Below are 18,001 nucleotides of genomic sequence, written 5' to 3'. Positions count from 1 at the left end.
ATCTATAATCAATATTACATGTGTAAATATGTAGTTGTCAAAAGAATGAGCATTACTTGATCAGTTTCTATACGTTCAATACACTGGCCTGAATTTTATTAGCGCTTTCAACTCAGCAGCCTTCCGACATGCAAGTGTGCGGGGGCTCATTTAAACGGAGGGAATGGAGTGGCCGTCCCCGATGACGTAGAAGGAGAGGCCGCCAGGTTCCCGGCAACGGCTCCGGCACCCCCGTGCAGATGCCGACGCCATTTTTAAAGGGTTTCAAGCCCTTCAGTTACATTGTACAATTTAAAGGTCCCGATCTCCGGGAATTAAAAATAAAATGTTATGTCAGGTGTCAATCACATATCCCACCCCCCCACCCCCACCCCAAAGGGTAAATCATACATTGATTGCCCTCTACCACCATGATAAATTTGTATTAGTATCCCAAACTTTCCCCCCCGACATTTGTTCCCTTTGACCCTCAACCCTTTCCCACCATCCCCACAGCCAATAATAAATGTTCTCCCTGCTCCTCCACCCCTCCTGTCCTGAAAATTTCATTCCTCCCCCCCCACCTCTCTACCAGGTTCTTGCCTCGGAACTCCGTATGGAGTTCTGAAGGCGCATGAACTGTGTTAGTTGATGGTAAAATCAGCGTGAGACAGCTGCCGCCTGCAGGTAAATCTGCTTGCATGTCGTTTGGGTTGATTTCAATATGCAGATGAAGGGCCCGCCACCAGGCAGTGGGGGGGGGGGGGGGGGGGGGGCCGCACTGAGGACCCCCACTGCCAGTAATATGCGGCAAGCCCTTCTCGATGTCACCCCACCTGGCCGCGAAAGGTGACAACAAGGGGCTGGTAAAATTCAGCCCACTGTGTATAATGCTATTACTTTCGTCAATGCAATCCAGATCTATAATATTGGAGCACACATTCTTCATGTTTGTTTGAGCTTAATGGAGTCAATTACTTATTTGATTTTCAATTCAGATTTCTGTTTTTTAATGTAATTTCCAGGTTGAAAGAGCTACTTATGAAAGAGAAAGAAGCTAGAAACAAATTACAAGTTTATGTCGTAGAGTTAAAAAAGAAGATAGGGATTCTTACAGAAGAGATAAGAAAGTTAAAGAGCACTGAGGAAGATCAACGCAAGGTCCTGCAATCTCTTGAAGAAACGATTTTGAAGACAGAGTCACAAAGACTGCAGCAGCAGGCTGTGGAGGTAATTGAATATATAGCTGTGATTTGTAAATACAGTTTATTAATACATTATAGTGCCAATATAGTGTCACCTGAAACTTATATGATGCAGTCAATCACACAACTCCTCTCTCACTTCAGAATCTAATGGATCTCTTGTGGGATTAGTCATGGTGAGTTCAAAGATATGCTGGTTTCTTTGGCTGTGTTGTCCACTCTTGAAAAAGTGTGAAACAGCAAGATGGGCCCTGCAGTGGAGTTATTTAAAGGACCAGCCAAGCAGCTTGCAGATAAGTTATGTTTTTGGAACTTTTTCCATTGAAAAGTGTCTGAAAGAACTCTGGAGTGTTTTTGGAGGTATTTTGTTGAGTTTCTGGATGTGCCAACATGTGTTGCCACATCCTCACAGGGATGGCAGAGGAGTAGGTCACCTGTGCACACAAAGGTTGCAACAGGTATGGTGGTAGCAGTGCCAGTGCCTCTGGGTCTGCAGCACGACGGGGAGATGGAGTCTATGGGGAGAGCAAGCTTGGCGCCATGCCCTTTGCCAAGTTGGAGCTGGATTCCTCCGTGCCCCTCGACAGTGACAGGAGGCTGCCTGGCAGGTTCGGCCAATAAACTCAGCATCTCGGTGTGCACGCCCAATCAGCGCATTCCTGTATGCTGCCCTATTGAGGTCCTCATCTGAGTCCTATGCAGCAGTACATGTCTGCCAACTTGCTGTTCGGCTCTTTCACCTGGCCTGGTTGCAGCCCACTTGTGCCCAGTGACTCACTAGTGCTGATCCTAACTCTGTATCAGCCTCCAAGGAAAGAGCAGTGTCTGAACTGGTGGCTTTGAGTGTCAGATCAAGTGACGGGGCCTCTTCATTAGTGCGGTGCTGTTGTTCTCTTTCCTTCTCCTTGAGCTCCTATTGCTGGGAAGGCAGCAATTCTTGGGTGTCTGTAAGCAGGAACTCAGAAGGAGAAGGTTGGTCTGAGGCAAAGGGGTGAGATGTGAAGCAGGAGGTCCATGGTTATGCCAGACAGCAGGATGAAAGTGAGCTGGAAGTTGAGAAGGGCTATAAGACAAGAAGTTGCCATCATCCTCAATGTTCTCAGCGTCGGGCCACATCTCAGCTGGCACCATGATGCAGAGGACCATCTCCTCCTTAGGGCTCTGGAGCAGGCATCCTTGTCTCCCGCCAGATCTGCTCTGCTCCCTTCTATTGTGTGTCACCTTTGTTAATTGTATAATCAATTGTATTAAATTGTATGCAGGTGGAGGCCATTAATTGGGGTCAGTCTTGAGCACTTATAAAGAGACTGGGTGAAGGTTGAGTTGGGAGGTATTTCCTTGTAATCTTTCACTGTGTAAATAAATATAAGACTGAATAAAGATTGGCTCCAGTATCACACTTCACCAACTAACCTTCTGGAATATAACATGGCAGCTGAGGATGGTTGCCTAAAGGTGAAGGTTGGAAACTTAAAAAAAAATTCAGACAGACTACAATCCTAGTAGCTATTGTGAGGAATGGCAGAAAACAAATGCAAATCGTTGGGGTATGATTACCATCTTATATTCTCGGAGTCTGAACCAGTGGAAGAATGAAGTGGATATGTGGACATGGGTTACGTCCCTATCAAAGAGGAAGCAAAGAGGCCTTTACATTGTCACTTTCTTCTTTCTTTCTTTCTTTTGGGCCTCCCACCAAAGGTAAAATCAGAAGTAAAGAATTTTGTGAGTTGGATGCCTGTCAATTGGATACTGATGAAGGTTTGAGTTTTTTATTCAGAAATTTATAAGAAAGATGATCTATTAAATGCCTGTGAGGCACGTTCAGACTTTGATGGATTTTGGAAAACAGATGATTATTCAATGGAGGAATATATCTTGGACTTTAACAGATTGGTATAAAAGACTGAGGAAATTCAATTTAGAGATCCCTGGTTCAGTGCTAGCATTTAAATTGCTGGATTGCACTAAGGTGTCACATATGGACAGGCTCTTGGTTCTAACTGGGGTTTAGTTCTTGGAGAGAGACTCCCTGCTGGACCAGATGTCTGCTGCCTTGAAAAAATTCCTGGGGAATTTCCTGCATTTCCTGCAGCCTTGGTAGAACAAATGGGATATTCTTTGGTAACAATGGAGGACTTAATAATTGATGAATTTTGAAATGGTCCAGATACTGGATGCGGGTGTCAGTACAATGGAAGAGTTACAGACAGGCGGAATGAGGTTGAAAGCACCTTTAGCATATCTGGCTATTACAGCAGAAGACAGAATTGGAACAGTAATAATAGGCGAATGAATCCCAGGAATGCCCAAGGAACAGTTAGTAGGTGTTTCAGGTGCGACTTGAAGTACCGTTATGCAAAATGCCCAAAGTGGAGAGGCAGGGTACTTGAAATGACACATGACACAGAAATTCCTGTGCCTGATGAAGATAATGATGGATCTGAACGAATTGTACTAATCACAAGGAGTTTTAATCCTGTGATGAATGTGTTAATCATGGACTTGTTCAACTTTGCTGCACTAGATAGTGCTTGACAGTATGTGGAACAGATTAGTTAAAATGTTATCTGGATTCACTCAGTAGTGAGGATCGACGCAAGGTCAAGGAGTATAAAAGTACTACTTGCTTTAGGTTTGTTAATGATAACACATTAAAGTTACTAAAAGGAGTTGCCATTCCATGTAAAATAGCTGGAGTAGGTTTCTTTATCAGGACTGAAGTAGTGTTTAGTGCGATACATTTTGCTGTTGAGTAAACATTCTATGAGAAAGACACAAATGAAACTTGACATGGAGCATGACAAGGCAGTTGTTTTTAGAAAGTCAGTTGATCTGCACTTTACCCAGTCAGGGCATTATTGTATCCCACTAACAAAACCCGATGTTTCTCATCAGAGTTTTGAAAAAGTATAAATGGCATCAGGTGATATGAATCAGAGAGAAAAAAAGAAAATTGTCATAAAGTTACAGAGACAATTTGCTCACCCTTCTTGTCAAAGATTAAAAAACCTGCTAAAAGATGCAGGTATGGTTGATGAAGTGTATATGAGGCTAATAAACGGGTCTTTTGCCAAGTGGCAGGCAGTGACTAGTGGGATACCGCAGGGATCGGTGCTAGTACCCCAGCTATTCACAACATATATTAATGTTATAGATGAGGGAATTAAATGTAATATATCCATGTTTGCAGATGACACAAAGCTGGGTGGGAGTGTGAGCTGTGAGGAGGTTGCTGAGAAGCTGCAGTGTGATTTGGACAGGTTGAGTGAGTGGGCAAATACATGGCAGATGCAGTATAATGTGGATAAATGCAAGGTTGTCCACTTTGGTGGCAAAAACAGAAAGGCAGATTATTATCTGAACGGCGATAGATTGGGAAAGTGGAGGTGCAGCGATACCTGGGTGTCCTTGTGCACCAGTTGCTGAAAGTAAGCATGCAGGTGCAGCAGACGGTTAAGAAGGCAAATGGTATGTTGGCCTTCATAGCAAGAGGATTCAAGTACTTGAGCAGGGATGTCTTGCTGCAATTATACAAGGCCTTGGTGAGATCACATCTGGAGTATTGTGTGCAGTTTTGGTCTCCTTATCTGAGGAAGGATGTTCTTTCTATGGAGGAAGTGCAGCGAAGGTGCACCAGACTGATTCCTGGGATGGCAGGACTGACATATGAAGAGAGATTGGGTCAATTAGGCTTGTATTTGCTAGAGTTTAGAAGAATGAGAGGGGATCTCATAGAAACCTACAAAATTCTAACAGGACTGGACAGACTAGATGCAGGAAGGATGTTCCCGATGGCAGGGCAGTCCAGGACCAGGGGTCACAATCTGAGGATATTCTAAGGTAAGCCATTTAGGACTGAGATGAGGAGAGATTTCTTCACCCAGAGAGTGGTGAAATTCTCTACCACAGAAAGCAGTTGAGGCCAAATCATTAAATATATTCAAGAAAGAGTTAGATATAGTTCTTAGGGCTAAAGGAATCAAGAGATACGGGGAGAAACTGGGAACAGGGTACTGAGTTTGGACGATCAGCCATGATCGTATTGAATGGTGGTGCAAGCTCGAAGGGCCAAATGGCCTACTCCTACTCCTATTTTCTATGTTTCTATTTTTAATAGAAGAAATTTGTGAAATCTGTTTAAAAAAAAAAATGTATTGGAGGACATGGGGTATTGTAAGCCTTCCATTGGCACGTGACTTTAACAAGGTAGTTGCCATGTATCTGAAGGTATAGGACAAAGACAGATATATTTTCATTCTACATTTTATAGCTCTGGCAACCAATTTACTCTTTCTACAATAATACGTAGCAAAGATAAAAGGGTGATTTTAGACAAAACCACGGAGAAATAGATAGGGACCGGACTTGGGGTACCAACTAAGTTTCTGACTGATAGTGGAGGGGAATTTGCCAATGCCAAGTTTGGAAACGTGTGAAAACATGAACATTACGGTCATGAATATTGCAGCTGAAAGTTCTTTCAGCAATGGGACTCTGTGAAAGGAATCACGCAGTGATCGATGAAATGCTGCATAAAATCTTAGCTGAACAGCCAAACTGCAAGTTGACAACTGCCCTGGCATGGCGAAGGGTTGGGGGTGCTTCATGCAGAGAACTCACATCAGTTGGTTGGAGGGTATAGTCCCTATCAATTGGTCTATGGGTGAAATCCCAAATTGCCTTTTGTGCTGTATGGTAGTCTTCCTGCTCTAGAAGGTACTACAATTAGTTCCATTTTTTCTGCACATTTGAATGTTTTACATGCAGGGAGATGGGCTTTCATCAAGCCTGAGGTGTCAGAGAAAATTCAGAGAGCTCTGAGGCACCGTGTAAGACCATCCGAGACAGAATTTAATTCAGGAGATTTGATGTATTATAAAAGGGTGGGTCATAGGGAATGGAAAGGCCCTGGTAAGGTAATAAATTATGACAATAAGACAGTAGTTATCAAACAAGGCAATCAAACTGTTAAGGTGCATTCCTCACAATTAATTGGGAGCAATTATAAAATCTGAGTCTGAGCAGCTGATAGAAGGAAACGAGGCACCTTGTACCTCAAATGCTCATGTATTTTGTGGCAAGAGTTCTGAGGAACAGAATACAGTATTGGAGAGTGGCAAATGTGACACTTTTATTCAAGAAAGGGTGTAAGGATAGTCCAAGCAACGACCGGCAAGTTAGTTTAACATCAATGTTGGGTAAGGTTTTAGAAACAATAATCAGGGAAAATATCAACGGGCACTTAAAGAGGTTTAAGTTAATTAAGTATAGCCAGCGTGGATTTGTAAAAGGCAGATCATGCTTGACTAATCTGATTGAATTTTTTGATGAAGTAACAGAGAAGGTTGATGAAGGGAATGCAGTGGATGTTGTTTATATGGAGTTTAAGAAAACATTTGATAAGGTACCACATAAAAGGCTGGTTAAGAAAATTGAGGCTAATGGAATAGGAGGGTCAGTGTCCAATTGGATAAAAAATTAGCTTAAGGACAGAAAACAGCAAGTTGTAGTAAATGGTTGCTTTTCAGACTGGAGGATGGTAGACAGTGGTGTTCTCCAAGGGTCAGTGCTGGGGCCACTGCTTTTTTTGCTATATATAAATAACTTGGATCTTGGAATACAGAGTAGATTCTCAAATTTTGCTGATGACACCAAATTTGGAGGTGTGGCAAACGGTGAGGATGATGTGAACCACCTGCAACAGGACATAGATAGGCTAGCAGAATGGGCAGAGAGGTGGCAGATGGAATTTATTGCTAACAAATGTGAGGTGATGCATGTTGGCAAAAGAAATAGGGAGAGCCAATATATAATTAATGGTACAGTTCTAAAGGGTGTGCAGGAACAGAGGGACCTGGGGGTGCATGTGCATAGATCTTTGAAGGTGGCAGGATATATTAAGAGAGTGGTTAGTAAAGCATATGGGATCTTGGGCTTCATAAATAGAGGCATTAAGTACAAAAGCAGGGAAGTTATGCTGTATCTTTATAAAGCTCTGGTTTGGCCCCAGCAGAAGTATTGCGTCCTGTTTAGGTCACCACACTTTATGATGTGAGGGTCCTTGAGAGGGTGCAGAGGAGATTTATCAGAATGGTTCCAGGGATGGAGGATTTTAGTTACAAGATTAGGTTGGAAAAGCTGGGATTGTTCTCCTTCGAACAAAGGAGTTTGAGCAAGATTTAATAGAAGTGTACAAAATTATGACTGGCTTAGATAAGTTAGACAAGGAAAAACTGTTCAAATTAACAAATGGTACTCAGACTAGGGGATACAGATTAAAAGTTTTGGGCAAAAGATGCAGGGGGAATGTGAGGAAGCACTTTTTTATGTAGCAGGTGGTAATGACCTCGAGCTCGCTGCCCAGAAAGATGGTGGAAGCCAAGACGAGAAATAGATTTGCAGGACTATGGGGATCGAGGCAGGGAAAATGGAAAAGTCCTGGGGAAAATTGATATACAGAGAGATTTGGGTGTTCAGGTCCATTGTTCCCTGAAGGTGGCAACGCAGGTCAATAGAGTGGTCAAGAAGGCATATGGCATGCTTTCCTTCATCGGACGGGGTATTGAGTACAAGAGTTGGCCGGTCATGTTACAGTTGTATAGGACTTTGGTTCGGCCACATTTGGAATACTGCGTGCAGTTCTGGTCGCCACATTACCAAAAGGATGTGGATGCTTTGGAGAGGGTGCAGAGGAGGTTCACCAGGATGTTGCCTGGTATGGAGGGCGCTAGCTATGAAGAGAGGTTGAGTAGATTAGAATTATTTTCATTAGAAAGACGGAGGTTGAGGGGGGACCTGATTAAGGTGTACAAAATCATGAGAGGTATAGACAGAGTGGATAGCAAGAAGCTTTTTCCCAGAGTGGGGGATTCAATTACAAGGGGACACGAGTTCAGAGTGAAAGGGGAAAAGTTTAGGGGGGATATGCGTGGAAATTTCTTTACGCAGAGGGTGGTGGGTGCATGGAACGCATTGCCAGCGGAGGTGGTAGACGCGGGCATGATAGCGTCTTTTAAGATGTATCTAGACAGATACATGAATGGGCAGGAAGTAAAGAGATACAGACCCTTAGAAAATAGGCGACAGGTTTAGATAGAGGATTTGGATCGGCGTAGGCTTGGAGGGCCGAAGGGCCTGTTCCTGTGCTGTAATTTTCTTTGTTCTTTGTTCTTTGAGTGGAACTGACTCCGTGGAGAGCCGGCATGGACCAAATAGCCTCCTTCTGTGCTGTAAATGACGCTATAACTCTTTCGTGGGTTGAATAGTGGTAATGACATGCAGGACAGAGTTATAAAATCAAAAGGCCAATTGCTCAGAATGGGTACTCGGGTACCACCCAGCAGTGCAGCACTCAGTTCTATACAGTAGTGTCAGCTGAAGTAGCCCATGTCCATATGCAGCAAGAGCTGGACAACATCCTGGCTTGGGCTGATGTGTCAAGTAACATGCGCGTCACACAAGTGTCAGGCAATGACCATCTCAAAAAAGAGAGAAGCTAACCATCTCCCCTTGATGTTCAACAGCATTACCATTGCTGACTCCCCCACTATCAACATCCTGGGGGTCACCATGTACCAGAAACTAAACTGGACCAGCCACATAAATGCTATGGCTACAAGAGAAGGTCATAAACTGATAATTCTGCGGCGAGTAACTCACCTCCTGTCTCCGTAATGCCTGTGCACCATCTGCAAGGCACAAGTCAGGAGTGTGATGGAATACTCTCCACTTGCCTGGATGGGTGCAGTTCCAATAACACTCAAGAAGCTTGACACCATCCAGAACAAAGCAACCCACTTGATTAGCACCCCATCCACCACCTTCAATATTCACTCCCTCCAATGCACAGTGGCAGCAGTGCGTACCATCTACAAGATGCACTACAGCAACTCACCAAGGCACCTTCGACAGCACCTTCCAAACCCGCGACCTGTACCAGCTAGAAGGACAAGGGCAGCAGATACATGGGAACACCACCACCTGCAAGTTCCCCTCCAAGCCACACACCATCCTGACTTGGAACTATTTTGCTGTTCCTTCACTGTTACTGGGTCAAAATCCTGGAACTCCCTTCCGAACAGCACTGTTGGTGTACCTACATCCCAAGGACTGCAGCGGTTCAAGAAGGCAGCTCACTACCACCTCAAGGGCAATTAGCGATAGTAATAAATGCTGGCCTAGCCAGCAACGCCCACATCCCCCAAATTAATATTAAAAAAATGCGCTCAAGTCTCTGTTTTGCATAGCTAGCATTGACCAGTTTCACCCCCTTATGTTTTCAATAACGACGTGACTCCTGACAATGTAGAGCACGCGCAGAGCGATCGCAAATGTCATCAGTGCATCCGAACACTTGCCAGCTTGCCAGTATAAATCCGCGCATGTGCGTGCCAATGTCACCATGTAATGACATCTGCGCATTATGATGCAACCACGCAATGAGAGGGAAAAGAAGCGGTGGGGGGGGAGCGAACAGCGAGAGGGCAGGAAGCAAGCAGCGAGGTGGGGAGCAAGCGGTGAGCAGTCAGGAGTGACGGGAGGGAATGGCAAGCTGACAGGCGTGGGAGAGAGCAATGAAGAGTAGAGGCAATCGCGGGAGGGAATGGGGAATAAAAAGCGGCAATTGAAGCGGTGATCGTGGGAGAGAGCGGGATACTGTTGGGGGGAGTTGGCGGCGGCGATTGCAGCCATTGAGGCGTGAGGGGTTTTGGGTTCAATTTGCTTTTTTGTCTCAAGAAGAGCAGCGCCATCTTTGTTACTGGCAGCTGCCTGAGACGTCGCAGACAGTGTCATTTCAGTCAATGAGGCTGCATTTCGCATGTGCCAGTAGTGCGCCACTTAGTGGTTGCATTGTTAGCCTTTCCTTAAACAACATTTTCTTTAAAAAATATATAATTTTGTCCTATAGATCAAACTGGCAATATGGTAATATTGCAGTTTAAAAAATATGTATTTTGTAAGATTTTTCGTGCTGTTTCCTCTTGACTGTTGTTGATGTGGTGTACATGGACTTCCAAAAAGCATTTGATAAAGTGCCACTCAAAGACTTCTGAACAAAGTTATAACTCACGGAATAAAAGGGACAGTAGCAATGTGGATATGCAATTGGCTGAGTGACAGGAAACAGAGAGTAGTGGTTAATGGATGTTTTTTGGACTGGAGGAAGGTTTGTAGTGGAATTCCCCAAGGGTCAGTGTTAGGACCCTTGCTGTTCCTGATGTATATTAATGACCTAGAGCTTTGTGTACAGGGCACAATTTCAAAATTTGCGGATGATACAAAACTTGGAAACATTGTGAACTGTAAGACGGTTAGTGTAGAACTTCAAAAGGACATAGACATGTTAGTGGAATGGGCGGACAAGTGGCAGATGAAATTTAATGCAGAGAAGTGTGAAGTGATTCATTTTGGTAGGAAGAACATGGAGAGACAATATAAAATAAAAGAGTGTCTCCTGACAGCGCAGAGCATGCACAACGTGATCGCCGACGTCATCAGTGCGTCCAAACATTTGCCAGTTTGCCAGTATAAATCCGCGCGTACATGCAGCAAAGTCACCATGTCATGACGTCAAATGTAATTATGTCCAAGTGTTACCTCACCCCTCAATGGCCGCGATTGCTGCCTCAATCGCTATTTCTCTTGGCAGGAGTGAGCGGGAAACTGAGTGCCGCAATTGAGGCGGCGATTGTGGGTGGGAGCGGGGAAGTGAAGCGACAATTAGTGATGGAGTGGGGTACTGTTGGGGGGTGGAGGTGGCGTTCATGGCCATTGGGGAGGGGGGCTGGGTTGAAATTTTTTTGTGTCAAATTGAAGAGCGCCATTTTTATTACTGGCAGTTCCTGAGTTGTCGCAGACAGTAACATTTCAGTCGATGAGGCATTTGCACATGTGTCAGTAGTGTGCCAGCTAGTGGTTGCGTTGTCCGTAAACTGGTCATAAAATAAAGGATGCAATTCTAAAGGAGATGCAGGAGCAGAGGGACCTGGGTGTATATATGGATAAATCATTGAAGGTGGCAGGGCAGGTTGAGAGCGTGGTTAATAGAACACACAGCATCCTCGGCTTCATTAATAGGGGCATAGAGTACAACAGCAAGGAAGTTGTGCTAAACATCTACGGAACACTGGTTTGGCCTCAACTGGAACATTGCGTCCAGTTATGGGTGCCACACTTTAGGAAAAGATGTGAAGGCATTGAAAAGAGTGCAGAAACGTTTCATGAAAATATTTCCAGGGATGAGGAACTTCAGTTACGTGGATAGATTGGGGAAGTTGGGACTATTTTCTTTGGAGAAGAGAAGGTTGAGAGGAGATTTAACAGCAGTATTCCTCATCATGAGGGGTCTGGATAGGGTAGATAGGGAGAAACTGTACCTATTGGTGGAGGGATCGAGAACAGGAGGGCACAGATTTAAGATAAATAACAAAAGAAGTAATAGCGAAATGAGGAAAACCTTTTTCATGCATTGAGTGGTTAGGATATGGGATGCATTGCCTGACAGTGTGGTGGAAGCAGATTCAATCGAGGCATTCAAGAGGGAATTGGATTGTTATCTGAAAAGGAAAAATGTGCAGGTCTATGGAGAGAAGACCTGGGAGTGGCACTAGATAAATTGCTCTTTTGGAGAGCTGGCACAATCAAAATTGTCCAAATGGCCTCCTGTGCTGAAATAATTCTGTGCTTCTGAGATTGCTAATTGAATTTTTCATCAGTATTCCAGGAAATTATGAACCATGTATTGTCTTTGAAGCTTCTGACATCAAAGCTTAATCTATCCAGAACGAACAATTGTGATTTATGGAGTGCTGTATTATTTTGATTTCTCATATTTCAGTATAATATATACATGGGAGTATAACAATAAACCTTTGACAGCTGCAGTAAAAGGCATGTTTATTCTCAAATGACCTGTAAAAAGATTGCAGTATTTAATTACAATATTTATTTTATTCCATCAGTGCTACAGATTAAGAAGTTATTCTTGATTTCAAAAGTGCCTAATTCAGCATGACAATCATCTTCAGAAATTTACAGAAAGCCATATTGCAGATGTTCAGTTAAAGAGATAAAATTAGCATTTTTAAAATGTAAACAATTTCAATGTTTACAGAATTAACCGTGCTAAAATGCATTATTTATAGTCCTCTAAATGGCAACACTCCATTTAAAGGACTGTAAACCATGGTCTGGATTTTGGAATTAGCGACGACTAAATGCCACTAGCCTGTCCTTGACAGATCATTGAACTTTTTCTGGCACTGCCCTGCAATTCCAGAAGTCCCTCCACATGGCATGCAAGGCTTTTTTTTTATAGGTTTAAGATATTTTGTTCAAGTTTATGTTTATGCCAGTATTAAAGCGGTAATGAAAATGCTAGCAAACTTATAGGGACATTCTATTCATTATGACTTTTATTGTTGCACTTTAATGAGTTTAGCAATTACTGTGCACAGATTAAACGACTGCAAGAAGCAGAGCTAAAAGCTTCGGCAACCCAAAGAGAAGGAGAGTTACTGCAGATCGCCCTCCGTCAGCAGAAGGAAAAGGTTCAGCGGCTGCAGGAGCTTCTCGCTTCCAGAGAGCAAGCACACAGGTATGGGGATTGATATTATTTTGCATAATTGAATAGAACTCCGGTTCTTTTGTTATTTAGCTATGCCTGTGGCTAATATATGAAGACCAGCAATCCTGTAGCGCACCAGTAATTTTAAACCAGTTTAAAAACTTACACATCAATAAATCGTGGATTTAAAAAAAATTACATTCAGTTCAATATCTTGTGTTATTGTGCAATAACAAATGGACTGCAGCGGTTCAAGAAGGCAGCTCACCACCACCTTCTCAAGGGCAATTAGGGATGGGCAATAAATGCTGGCATAGCCAGTGACGCCCACATCCCATGAATGAATTTTTAAAAAATGCTTCTAACACACAATTTGGAAATTAACATCTTTTTAAAAAATTATTTGTTCATGGAATATGAGTGTTGGTGACAAGGCCAGCATTATTGCCCTCAAGAAGGCGTTAGTGAGCCATCTTCTTGAACTGCTACAGTCCATGTAGTGTTGGTCCACCCACAGTGCTGTTAGGGAGGGAGTTCCTGAATTTTGGCTTAGCAACAGTGAAGGAACGGCAGTATAATTCCAAGACAGGATTGTGTGTTGTTTAAAGAGGAACGTGCAGGTGGTGTTCCCATGCATCTGCACCCTTTGTCTTTCTAGGTGGTAGAGGTCATGGATTTGGAAGTTACTGTTGAAAGAGCCTTGGCAAGTTGCTGCAGTGTGTCTTAACTGACAAAAACCCAATCATGGTGGGGAATTTTATGGAGGCAATGGGGGTCTGTTGCCAACTGAAGAGCAGGCGAGAGGCAGGCCCCGAGGAATTCCGACGCTGCACTAGAGGTCTTGGTGAGAAGGTTGAATGGAGGAGTGATGTCCTATATCCGCAGAGGGCCAAGAGGCCCTCCAGGTGTGGTGAAAAGGCAGTGGGAACAGATAGCCATGGCGGTCAATGCTGGGAATCTAATCCTGAGACCTGAATTCAATATCGCAAGAAATGTAATGGTGTCACACAAGAGTCAAGGTCAGTGAATGTAATCTTCAGATGCCAAATCCTACCAACTGCACCAATAGCGTCAGCCGCTGTTCAAATCAGCACACCCCCATCTCACAGCACCAATCAATCAGGACTCATACCTAACATGCATATGTTCACTGCATCCTCGCACAGTGCCAGTTGTTCAATCTTGACAGCATGTCACCTAAACACATTGCAAGACTCTGATTGATTGATGCTTTTCCCTCTCTGTTGCAGAAGAAGGTAGCGCACAACCAGAGGCAGCAGGAACTAAACAGAGGGGGAGACACGCGTGCATGCTGTAACCCCCATGGAGGAGGTGGTGCTGGTCATTATCAGAACAGCCGTTGCTGAGGCCGTGACCAGTGGCGGGGCTGAAAGCTTTGGAGTTGATGGTGTCCTCATATCTAATCCTCCTCCTCACATCAAACTTCCCCTTCATTTCACAGTCTCTTTTGACTTGCAACCTGAAGATGGTGTAAGCATGCAATTCTTAGTTTCCTGCACCACACCTTCCCTCAACATTACAATACCCTTGTGCCTTTTTCCTTTCAGATACCCAAGAAGTACAACCTGGCCAGGCAGTGGAGGAATACCAAGAAGAGAGTGATGATGAAGACGCACGACTGTCACTTTATTTCACACTCGCAGCCACTAACTCAGGTACTAACACTGCACATATCTCAGAGGATAGATTAGAGGTGTGATCTGCATGTTGTGTACTACTGGGCATGAGTGCTCTGTAGCCAGGGTGGGGGCAAGGCGAATACAGGTGTCAGTTTACTGGAGGGCAAGGTTGCACACAGGTTCTGCTGCAGAGGTCTCAGATGAGCACTTTGATGGGGCGGCCTACAGAAGAACACTGATGGATATACACAACAAAATACTTGGGGCATTGGGAAGCCTGCTAGAAAGCCTGCGATCAAAGTCAAGGAACAGGGAGGAGTCGGGCACCAGTTTGGCACAGGGCTTTACACAGAACTTGGAGCCCATCCTTTCCAGCATGGAATTGGTGGCCAGCTCCATTAGCACTTGTGGACCTCACCATGATGCACCGTATGATGGCCATTGCCTCAGTTTCCATTGCAGAACAAACAGTTACTTCCAGATGTCCAAGTGTTGCAGTTGAAGCTTGAAATGCTAACATGCAAGGTCAATCTGTTGTCATGTAAGCTCAGACTGCTGCCACTGTGGTTGTGAATATCATTATTCAAAGTGGCTTCTCGGGTGTCACAGCAGTCCAGCAATCTGTCCTCCAACTGATTACTAGGTTTGCTGAGGTGCAGCCCCGAGCAGTGGCAGTGGTTCCATGGAACAAAAACCTGCTGTCCTCTCTCAGAAAGACAGCGTTCGTCCTTCGACCACTGCCACTTCGCCAGCCAGCCAGCCTCGCCTGCTGCAGCCTGTGCTATGATGTTGCAGTCCACAGCTGGCCCTTCTACGCCCACGGCTAATTGAGGTCGTCCTCCAAGATCAGCCATGACCGGATTGAATGACGGATCAGGCTTGTGGGGCCATATGGTCTACACCTGATCCTATTTCTTGTGTTATGCCAACAGCCTTTCAGCAGGCGTGCTTCAGCCACTGGGATAGCACTGTGTAGGAGCACTAGGACAGACAAAGGAACACTGAAGGCAGGCACTCAGGGAATGCATAAGGGTGACTCTCATATGCAATATATCATGATTTCATATATAAATTTTGTTTAAATTGTTTATTTTCTGGTGGCTTTTATTTTTGCATGGTGGCCAAGCAGATGCTGCGATAGTGACAGAGAGTAGGCAAGGTGTGGAACTGTTGCTGAAAGGGGAATTGAGGTTGCGGTTAATCATATCGCATGCGGATGAGTTCTTTACAGACAGCCCAGCAAGAAAGCAGCCATCTAGACTGCCTTCTCCCTCCCTTCCTTCTCCTCTTCCTCCTCCTCATGCTGCTGCTTTTTAGCTGCTCAGCGATAGCTGGTGGCAAGGGCTGTCCCCTCATGATTGCAAGATTGTGCAGCCTGTAGCAGACCACGATGAATCTTAACACCCTCTCTGCTGAGTACTGTAGGGCTCCTCCAGAGCAGTCCAGGCAGTAGAAGTGTTGTTTCAGCACTATCACATTTCGTGTGGCAGCATAGCTTTCCATAGTTGCATGGTGTGCATGGGTTGCGAACCGGAGTCATGAGCCATGTTGTCAGCAGATAGCCCTGGTCGCCCAGCAGTCACACTTTGCATGGCCATGGTAGCTGAAATGTAGCAGGTAGAGCGGACTGCTGCGGAATGAAGGCATCATGACTTTTGCCAAGATACCGGGTATTGACCTATGGTCACTCGCCTGCTAGACATTTGAGAGAGTGGAATCCCTTCTGGTTCCGGTACATGGCAGAGATGACATTCGGCACCCGTAAAGCAACATGTATGCAGTCAATGGCATCCGGCACCATGTGCAATCCTAGCAAGCCCTTGCTTGTCTCTAGCAAGAGGGAATAAAATGAAGTTAGCTCTCTTGGAATAGAGAGCCTCAGTGACTTCCCATATACAACAGTGATGGCAAACTGAGATGTTGGTAATATCTGCAGCTCCAACCTGTAAGGAGATAGACACACAAACGTTCATCGCCATGATCACCTTCACTGCTGCTGGCAATGCAGTCCTTGCCCTTCTCTGATTTTGCAGTTCTGGCTGCAGGAGTTGGCCGACTTCTGTGAGAGTGTCCTCAATGAAGTGCAGATGTTTCACACAGTTCCTCACTGAGGTTCAGGTAGGAGAATTGGTCCCTGACCACCCTGGGTGGATGTGGCCTCCTGCTGAGAGCCCTTCTCCCCATCCTCTGCCTCCCTGTTTTAGTAGCTGGTCTTGGTATGCGTGGCCTCTGCTCATTCTCCCTGACATGCTCTATTCCAAGAAGAAGCCCTGTTCGTGCATTCATGTTTGGGAGCAACTGGTTTGTGCAGAAGCCTTGAAGTCAGTAAAAAGTACTTAAGCACGTGCCACAGCACTCCATTTTGAAACTTGAAACAAGTATGGAAAGTACCTAAAGCTTGTAGATTTGTAGCAACAGCCAGAAGAAATCATCCAGCAGCTAATCTGCAAATAGTTGATGATCCATTTAAAAAAATGCTGGTGGTGAGTTCTTCCTGCTACTAATGTGTGTTCAGCTGTGCTAGTTTAAGGGAGAGAAAAGCTGGGATGTTAAGCTCCAAAATGGTAGCGCTTGCATCAAATCAATATTGCACTGTGAATGACGTCATGATCTCCCTGCTCTGCATATTTCCGGTGGACATTCACTATGCGGTGTAAACGCCTTCACCAAGATGGTGTCTGGTAACCCTTCACCTCAAGCCGCAGATGCCATTTTATAGTTCTAAGGGCATTCATCGTGCCGAAAAGATGGACAATACCAAGCCCAATTTCTCGTCCATTGTGTCTTAGCAGCATCTGCTAATGCCTCACTACAGACTTTTCCATGGCCCAGACCAGCCAATCTTTTCAAATGAGTGAGGCAATTTGGGCATAATCTAGGACAGCTTCCTATTCTAGAGCTGCAACCACTAGGAATTGGGTTTTAACCTGCTAAATTCAGATTGAATAAATTAAAACAATGGGATAATGTTCTATAGTTAGCACTCCTAACATAGAGCTTTGTGGACTGAAAACTTATATTTGAAAATTGGGTGCATGTTGCACATTTTTGTTTTGTCCATGAACAGTGCATTATATTCCAGTAAGTACTCCTGGCAGTCAGGAGAGATACAGATGAAAATTTACCCCACTGTTTTTATCCCATAGGTTAGATTCAAACACAGGTGCAAATCAAAAAATGTGCTCATTAATGATCACTAAAAGTCTCATTGTTCAGCCATTTAATAAATAGCCACCTTCTAATGTTGTCATGTTTCTTTTCCTTCTATTGATAATTATTCAGGAACACCCCAGATGGCTCAATGCCTTAATAATAAAAAAATTGCATTTATATAGTACCTTATGAGATCAACACATTTCAAAGCACTTCATACATTGATTACTTTTGAACAACAATGACTTATGTAGTTAAGTATACACTATTGTGTGGAGTTGTGCATACCAGATAATTCCAAGTTTGATTCCTAATCTGTGCTGCATTAGCTGATCTCAGTTGGACCAACAGTGAGGGGAGTTCAAATGTGTCACTTTGCTCAAAATAGGGAACCCTGCTTAAAAAGTTCTGATGAAAGGTCATCGACCTGAAATGTTAACTCCATCTCTCCACAG

General features: G+C 44.3%; 1 protein-coding gene across 4 annotated transcripts in view; it reads left to right on the top strand.

Annotated features, from left to right (window-relative positions):
* lrrcc1 (leucine rich repeat and coiled-coil centrosomal protein 1) overlaps positions 1 to 18,001 on the top strand; it is a 222,160-nt gene that overhangs the window by 98,588 nt on the left and 105,571 nt on the right. For all 4 annotated transcript variants that reach the window (XM_068031666.1, XM_068031668.1, XM_068031667.1 and 1 more), the window contains 2 exons: positions 1,005 to 1,209; positions 12,644 to 12,783. In XM_068031666.1, the coding sequence (XP_067887767.1) occupies positions 1,005 to 1,209; positions 12,644 to 12,783 (345 nt within the window). The remainder of the gene's footprint in view (positions 1 to 1,004; positions 1,210 to 12,643; positions 12,784 to 18,001) is intronic.

This window comes from Heterodontus francisci, chromosome 5 (genome assembly GCF_036365525.1).
Source record: "Heterodontus francisci isolate sHetFra1 chromosome 5, sHetFra1.hap1, whole genome shotgun sequence".
NCBI classification, from domain to species: Eukaryota; Metazoa; Chordata; class Chondrichthyes; order Heterodontiformes; family Heterodontidae; genus Heterodontus; species Heterodontus francisci.
This window is presented reverse-complemented; position numbering and strand designations above follow the sequence as displayed.